Source organism: Otolemur garnettii, unplaced genomic scaffold (assembly GCF_000181295.1).
Source record: "Otolemur garnettii isolate 467f Iridium unplaced genomic scaffold, OtoGar3 scaffold00013, whole genome shotgun sequence".
Classification (NCBI taxonomy): domain Eukaryota; kingdom Metazoa; phylum Chordata; class Mammalia; order Primates; family Galagidae; genus Otolemur; species Otolemur garnettii.
The window spans coordinates 463,887-472,292 of record NW_003852408.1 but is presented as its reverse complement, the minus strand read 5'-3'; the positions used below and the strand labels follow the sequence as shown (position 1 = coordinate 472,292).

Genomic DNA, 8,406 nt, shown 5'->3' with positions numbered 1-8,406 from the left:
GCAACCTCCAACTCCTGGGCTTAGGCGATTCTCCTGCCTCAGCCTCTCGAGTAGCTGGGACCACAGGTGCCCGCCACAACACCTGGCTATTTTTTGTTGCAGTTTGGCCGGGGCCGGGTTTGAACCACCACCCTCAGTATATGGGGCTGGCACCCTGCTCATTGAGCCACAGGCGCCACCCCTATATGTAGTTTTTAAAGTAGCCATCTGGTTATCTGGTTTCTTTGATCTCACCACCCTCACTGTTCATTCCCTCTTTTGCTTTAGATGGTGTCGTACTAGTTGATCCTGAACTCGTGAAGGGAAAGAAAGGTGAGAGGGTGCTCCTCGTCCCCCTGGAAGGGTGGGAGGGTCTTCGAGCTGGCTCTGTCCAGGGCAGCAGACCAGTGAGTGGTGGACAGAGCCCAGGTCTGTCGCTGTGTGCTTGCCCCTGCCACCTGCATTCCTGTGCTGGGGCAAACTCAGGGCTCCTTCGTGGTTTTATCCTAAAAGGGGGAAATCAAGCCTGCTTGGAAGCAGGGGCAGTAAAACCCAGGATGTGCTTCTGTGCTTATTTCCATGGTTCTCAGCCAGTGTCACAGTGCCCTTGAAGATCTCGGGCAGTTGTGATGTGAGTGACAAGTAACTTGCTACTAATCACAGTTACGTAAGCTAAATTAGAATGGATTCAAGCTCTTCTTATGATAATGTCACTGACTCAGTTCCGTTCTAAATATGCCTTTTGGATTGGTTGCTAGTGGCAACTGCAAGGAATTGTTCTGAACCCTAGATGAGCCCACTGGAATGTATCAGCTGTGGCCCTCTCAGCAGTGAGGGGGGATGGCCAAACAGGGTCCCAAGCCACCTTCCTGCTGGGTGCCCGGCTTGCCTCTGGCCCCAGGAGAGTGTGGTTTAGTCCTAAAAGCCCATCCCCTTGGCCGGAGTACGGCACCTTCTTTTAGGGAAGCCAGTCCTGGTGAGGACAGTGTGAAGCCAGGCCATCTCTGGGCATCTTACATGAGGGGTGGACAAGTGGCCTGCGGCAAGGGGCAGTTACCCTTGGAGCTGACATAGGCACAATCCTCAACCAGCAGCTAGCGAGTCCTTGGAGATGCCACTTCTGATAGGTTTTATATTTGAGAAATGCGTGCTTAGTGTTCTTTTCAAAACCTGTGTAGTGAGCTTTCACACAATTCTTTGGTGCTTCGGAGGCACGGTTAAATCTGTTGAATGAACAGAATTTTCAGAAGTGGTGGTGTGGAGAAGGCTCAGTAAGCATGGAAGCAGTGTGAGTGACAGCGGGGGCCAGTTGCTGTCCAGCCCTGTCTGTCTCTGCTTCCTGCTCCTTCCCTCCCTCCAGACAGCCTGTCCTCCCAGGCCACTGAGCTGGTGGATGAAGAGACAGAGGGCAAGACGGGGACAAGGGGGTCAGGTGGACAGGGATTCATGTTCTCAGTATGTAGATTTCTGCCCTTGCAAAATGATGCAAGTGAGAGGGAGCTGCTTTCCAACCCTCACACGGCCCTGCCGAAGATGCTGATTCTCTCAAAACTCGTGGACCAGCCGCATAGCATGGCTCTCTCAAACCCCATTCCTTCCAGACGCTGAAGGTTGGAGTCCTGTTGCCCACTCCAGGATGGGTGGGGTGGGGTGGACGCCAGGCCGAGGGGCGTGTCTGACACTGTCGCCATCCCCTTCTCAGTGTACGTCTCTCTGACCTGCGCCTTCCGCTATGGTCAGGAGGACATCGACGTCATCGGCCTGACCTTCCGCAGGGACCTGTACTTCTCTCGGGTCCAGGTGTACCCTCCTGTGGGAGCTGCGGGCACCCCCACGAAACTGCAGGAGAGCCTGCTGAAGAAGCTGGGGAGCAACACGTACCCCTTTCTGCTCACGGTGGGTGACTCCTGGCCCTGGTCCTGCTTCCTTCACCCACAGCACCCTACAATGTGAACAGGGGCACAGGGAAGGGGACAGAGAAAGGACCTCACATCTGTGGGTCTGTAAATTGCATCCTTGAAAGAAATTCTAGATTGCAAGGTCTGTGATTGTCTTTTTTTAAGACCTTGAAAATAGCCTCTTCGCCTTTGAAGGCGCCATTTCAGCCCACAGTTTAGATATGTCCCTTCTCCCGACCACCTAATTATATGAGCATGTGTTACTCCTTCATAGCTCTGCTATAAAAAGAAAGGTCGCAGAGGTGCCCCTCGGCTGGACCCAGGGAGTTCAAAGCAGGAAAGTGTGTCCTACAGGACAGGAGATCTTAGTGAAAAGATGTCGATTTTTTAAACTTGCCCACAGTTTGGGGAGTCTCTGGAGATACAGCCCCTCACCTCTCTGTTAAGGCCCACGTCTTGCCCAGTGAGACCTGGCCACCAGCGACACCAGTGTGCAGGCTCTCTGAAGTCTGGGAGTGAGCTCAGTGTAAGGAAGCTTCCACTACCCTGAGATCATATACCCCTCCACTATACTGAGATCATATACCCCTCCAAAGCCATATGGCTCAGCATTAAAGGGGAGTGGCATTCTGACACGTATCACAACACGGTGACCCTTGCTCACAGTATGTGAAAGGAGCTATGCACAGGAGGACAGATGGTGTGTGACTCTGCTGACAGGAGGCCCTTGGAGTGGTCAGCATCACACAGACAGCAGACCCCAGGCTCCCGGGGTGTGCAGCGGGAGTGAGGACTTGGGGCTCACTGGGCTGAGAGGGTCAGTTTCGGGGGATGAAAAAGTCTGGAGATAATGGTGGTGATCATTGCAGAGAAAAGTGAAGTCTAGCATAGGAGGCCAAAGAACTATATGTTTAAAATAGTTTAAATAGCAAATTAAATGGCAAATGGTATTCTATTTTATTACATTTGCTTTTTTTTTTTTCTTTTTACAAAATCGTGTTTTAAAAGACTGATATGGTCCTGGGGGCTCCCAAACACTTGTGCTGGGAGTTTGAAGTGCCATCACTTTTTGGAGACATCATGTCCACATATATTAGAAACCTTAAAAAATGTGATTTCTCTTCCTAGCCATGTAGCTCATGGAATTAATCGGCTAAAACTGTGCTAAGGTGTATAAAGATAGTCATTGTAGTATCGTTGTAGAGTGTTTAAGCAGCTAACACAGGTGACTGGCTCAGTGACGTGTATGTTGGTTGAGCCCTACCAGAGATGGTGTGGGACTGTGTTTCACGAAGCAGGAAAATGTCATAATGCTTCCAAACAGGGTAAGGTTAACAGGGTGAGTAAGCCAAACTAGGGACGTGGCCATCACATGGTTCTTCATGGGTGCGTCTGTAAAATGTACATACACATATTCAGGCTTGTGTGTATGTACGTGCACACACATCGCGGGACCATAGTATAGGGGAATAAGTTTTTTTCTTCTTTCCAATAATCTTCATTTTCCAATTTCTGTATGATGATCATATGTTACCTGTGGAATAATTGCGCTGAGATAGGCTGTTTGTTTCCTTCCACAGTTTCCCGACTACTTGCCCTGTTCAGTGATGTTGCAGCCAGCTCCTCAAGACACAGGGAAGGTGAGCTCAGGAGGAAATGCCGTGGATTTCTTCGTTTCTTTGATAGACTTTTAAAAATAACTTTTTATCATGGAAAACTATAGACATCACAGACATGTGGGGGCTTCTCTGAGCGAGCAGGAGCCGTTGGTGGGCTCTAATTGATAGATTCTGACTTAGGTTTACAAAAAGTTGTGACCACTGTGTTGAGGACGGGGCTGGGGCTGGAGCTAGCCACGCACCTGCTGTGGAGGGGCCAAGCATGATGGGGAAGAGTGAAGGGATGGCCCAGGGACTCTAGGCACTGAAGCGGGGCAGTGAGGACAGGAGGAGAGTAAGAGGTGCTGGGATCTGAGGATTTTAGGCCGAGAGAGTTGCCTGCATCCAGGATTCACGAGGGAGGGGCTAGGAGGATAAGATGTGACGGCAGAGAGTGGATGATGCAGATGGGGGCAGGGCAAGGGCAGCGCTTTACAGTGTAGGGGTGCTGACCCTTTAGTAATTTGTGAAATCAATGCAGGGGATCAGAAATGGTATTTTAAAACTGAGATGGAATAGACAGGGTAGAATAGAGTAGCACGGAACGGGAATCTCCGAGCACCTCACGCACAGCAAAGCCAGCCATGGTGTCGTGAGAGGTGCTTCACACATACACGTCTGTTCAGGGGACACATTATAAAACTCACTTCTGAAACACTTGGAAGCTGCTGGCTGGTCTGTGAAAATGGGGTGTGGGCAGCCGAGACGGGGAAGATGGGAGATTGCAGACAAGGGGGGTTCAGTCGGCTTTGGCACATCTTACAGTGCTTTTTGAGAGGACTGAAATTCAGATTTTTCGAAGAATTTTCTTGACTTTGACAACACTGTACAGGCCAAAGAAATCATCACCTATTTCCTGCTGTAGGAGAGGAGAGGGCAGAAAAGGGGGTCCACCGGGGTCCAGGGAGCCTGGAGGCAGCGTCCAAGTGCCAGGGACTTAGGGCTCTGCGGCCGAGGAGCCCTTAGAGCTGGGGCTCAAAGGATACATAGGAGTTTGCTAAATAAATAGATAGATATAGAGAGAGAGAGGCGTCTCAGGAGGGAGGAATGCTATGCCAGGGGAATTGTGAATAAGTGCGACTCAGCAGGAACAGCGGCTGCCGTGGCTCAACGTTGCCCGGCTGACAGCTAGTAACCGCACGTATTTATTTTCAACCTTGAGCTTTCAATCCTTGAGGATTGCTGTGATTCCATAGTTGCGGATCTGACTGATCTTACGGCTTAGATTCCCCAGTGGACGTGGCTGGGTTCAGGGACTTTGGCCAGCTCCACTTCCCCTCCAGCAGTTGGTGCAGGTGGACTCCCCGCTGCATGTGGACATGTGGAGGCCAGCGAGGTTCTGGAGGGCTTGTGTGGGGGCCCAGGGAGTCCCACACTGGGGCTGAGCGCGGGTCACTGGCAAATACTTACACGTATCGGCCCCGCAATGCTTCAAAGTTTCTTTATTTAGTTAATTTAAAACTCAGGTGATTTGATCCTAAATTCCACATCAGCTTCTTTTTAAAATCCTAAGAGCTGTCAGCACCAGGTGCTGTTGCCGCCTGTCCATGCTCAGCTGCAGTGCCGGCTGGGGTCAGGGTGCCCACACCCCCGCAGGGCACTCACGGGCCCCCGCACAGGCACTGGGAGCACCTGTACCTCTAGGCCCTGCTATAGGTGGGAGGAAGCCAGGACCGTACACAGGGGGACATGTTTGAGGACAACCAAGTGTGTGAGTTGGTGGGAGGTGACGACCGGCCAGGATACCAGTCACCCTTCATGGCTCCTGGCACATCAGGCATCCGACTCCCCTTGCACAGGGGGCTCTAAGCCCATAGTGCACTCCTCACACTAGTGTCATGACTTTATAATTAATATGCTTCTAAATCTGCGCCTAATGGGTGGCCTTGAGTAGGATATGGCTCAGACACAGAGGGTCCCCCATGCCTGGGAAAGGCGGTGCTGACCACTGCCTATCTTTTCTCTGACCCCAACAGTGCTGTGGGGTCGACTTTGAGGTCAAAGCCTTTGCCATAGACTGCCCTGAAGGTGAAGAGGACAAAATCCCCAGGAGGTGAGAGAGTGTCCCTGTGGAGTAGGAGAGGGGCCCAGGGTGTGGGGCCACTTTGTCTCTGTGTGACAGGACTCTTCTCGAAGGGCCAGCGTGGCTGGGGTGATGGTGCCTCCCCAGTGTAGGGTAGTTATGATTGAATGGTCTACCTCAATGACGGGGCCGTTTGTGACCCTAAGGATTGATGGAAGTCCCTAAAAGCTTTCAGACTCCCCTTTTCTTTAATTTTCTTCTTTTAAAATATTTTATTTTTGTGGTAAAATATACAGAACATAAAGTGTATAATTTTGACTAGTCTTAGATGTACCATTCAGTGGCATTAAGAAGGTGACTGTGTCGTGTAACCATCATGGCCCTCTATACCCCAAACTTTCCCATTACCCCAAATAGCAACTCTGTAACCATGAGGCAGCAACTGTGTCCCCTGTCCTCCCAGCACCTGCTGGGTTGTGCCTTTCACATTTTCTCCTGGGCTCAACATAGACATCTCTGCACTCTGTGATGCGTGGTAGCAATAGAGAATCTCGTGTCACATAAGGGACATGGCACAGTCACAGATGAGCCTCACCCAGGAGGCAGAGCCAGAGCCTGACAGAGGCCCCAAGTCTGTCAGGGTGTTGCCTAGCCCCATGCCACCTGGCTGGTGGAATCCTAGAAAGGGGCCAGAAACCAGATCCTCTGCTTCAGACCAGCGTCCTGTCCCTCTTCTGGTTCACCCCGTCTCTTCACTCCTGAAGAGTCCCAGTGTGAAGGTGGGGAGAGCCCCGAGGCCTTCCCACAGCAGCAGGTACTAACCCGGCTTGATTGCGTCTCTGTCCGCAGGAGCTCTGTGCGGTTACTGATCCGGAAAGTACAGCACGCTCCGCCCGAAATGGGCCCCCAGCCCCAGGCGGAGGCGGCCTGGCAGTTCTTCATGTCTGACAAGCCCCTGAACCTCACAGTCTCCCTTGCCAAGGAGGTAACCCGCCCACTGCTGCTGCGCCTGTGGGGAGTGGCCCTGGGCACAGTCCAGGCCCTAACTGTGGGGGTGCATGGCAGGTGATCTTGTTTCTAGGACAGCTGAAAAACCCCCATTTTTCATATTGTGGAGCTAGTCACTGTGACCCTTGGAATAGGGTCAAGCTGGCTGGCATTTTACTCATAGACTTTCCCAATAGATAGGGAGAAAACAGGAGTGTCTTTCACTTAACCACCACAGCTGTCTCTGTCCTCTCTCTGCCCCCGTGGGCCTCGCCCACTCATGCAGCATTACTAGGTGTAGCACCCCACATTCTTTACTGCCTGGGAGTTTCTTTCATAGAAGCCACACAGGGCAATGTCATCTATTAGAGGTGAAAGGATGCTGGCCAAGGCTGTCTCTGGTCCCTCTGGTCACCATCAGTTATGTGTGTGCACACATGCACCAGCATGCCCGCCTGGGGTCAGGTTACACAGCTGGTGCTGCTGGAGGTTCCTTGCCCTTCATGACTCCATTGAAACCCCCCTGCCTTTCCCCTGCATGGCGCTCAGAACTCTGTTGCAGACTGTGTTCCAGACCCTTCCCTAGAGGAAACACTTTCTTGAAAAGTATATGAATTCCGTCAGCGCTCAGGGATTGAGATGAGTCTAGAAAGCCTAAGATTAAAGATGCCGCCATACTCTGTTCTTTTCTGACTTGTCTGCTCACTTTTCCAGATCTATTTCCATGGGGAACCCATCCCTGTCACTGTGACTGTGACCAATAACACGGAGAAGACAGTGAAGAAGATTAAAGTACTAGGTTGGTAGAACCTTCTCAAGACCAGAGGGCAGAGTCTTCTAGAATTTCTCAGCCTGACCATACTTCCTGATGGGCCCTTCTCTGGCCCAGTAAATCCTTGAAACTGCCTGGGCCGGAGACGTGCATCCTTGGAATTGCCGGATTGTCTCTGTTGTCATAGGTGGCAGGACTGCAGAGGCAGAAAAGCCTTACAGGGCATCTCATCCAACCTCATGCTCACTTAGGGCTGTCCTCTGTCCTGAGACAGCATCCCTGATACAGGTGATCTACCTGCCTTTCCACGGTCACACCCTCCCAGAGGGCCCCCTGTGCCAGACGTCATGGGAGCCGGGGGAGGAGTTTTCTTCTCGGATCATGATTGTCTCTGATGAATGCGCACAGCATGCTGGGCAAGGAGACACTGGTCTTAGTTTGGGGGCTGTCCAAGCCCTCTCTGAATCCCGACTGTCATCCACAGTGTGGCTCCTTGCACACCTTTTAGGCTTCCTGAGGCTAAAGGAGGGGCTCCACACAGAAGTGCTTTGTAAACAGCAGAGCGCGACTGTCTTGCCTTGAACGGCCATCACAGACTGGTTGACCTTGTCATACCCTGCAGGGAGGTGCCTCCTGCGTGCTGTCACTACATATCTCAGCCAAAGGGCAACAAAGTGAAGAGGATTGAATGTGGTGGTCTGAGGTGGGATCCATTAAAAGACAAGCTGCAATGACTCAAACACCGGTGTCCAAGACAGAGTTACGCTTACAGCATCTCAGGGTGACCAGCTGTCCCAGGTTGCCCAGGACTGAGGACATGGAACTTTGGGGGCTAAAATGGGTTTATCCAGGCAAACCAGGATGGCTTGTCACCCTGTGGTCATATACCACTTTCCTCTTTTCCCATGTGTCCATCATAGAGGAGGTTCAGGAATTTTGGTGCATGCGTGCTGAAGAATTCTAGATTTTTCTTGTTGCTGATATGAATACTTAATTTACAGTTTTATTTTACCTTGGGTCAGTTTGTATGTGGTTAGGTCTTTCTAAGGCCTGGAGTTACTTAGCATGTTGTGTGGAGCGTCCAGTGCT

At 51.5% G+C, this 8,406-nt stretch overlaps 1 protein-coding gene across 1 annotated transcript in view; it reads left to right on the top strand.

Annotated features, from left to right (window-relative positions):
* Positions 1-8,406, top strand: part of SAG (S-antigen visual arrestin) — a 30,549-nt gene that overhangs the window by 7,958 nt on the left and 14,185 nt on the right. Inside the window, exons 4-9 of the mRNA XM_012802157.1 lie at positions 268-312; positions 1,682-1,875; positions 3,458-3,517; positions 5,512-5,588; positions 6,408-6,543; positions 7,260-7,344. Of these exons, the coding sequence (XP_012657611.1) occupies positions 268-312; positions 1,682-1,875; positions 3,458-3,517; positions 5,512-5,588; positions 6,408-6,543; positions 7,260-7,344 (597 nt within the window). The remainder of the gene's footprint in view (positions 1-267; positions 313-1,681; positions 1,876-3,457; positions 3,518-5,511; positions 5,589-6,407; positions 6,544-7,259; positions 7,345-8,406) is intronic.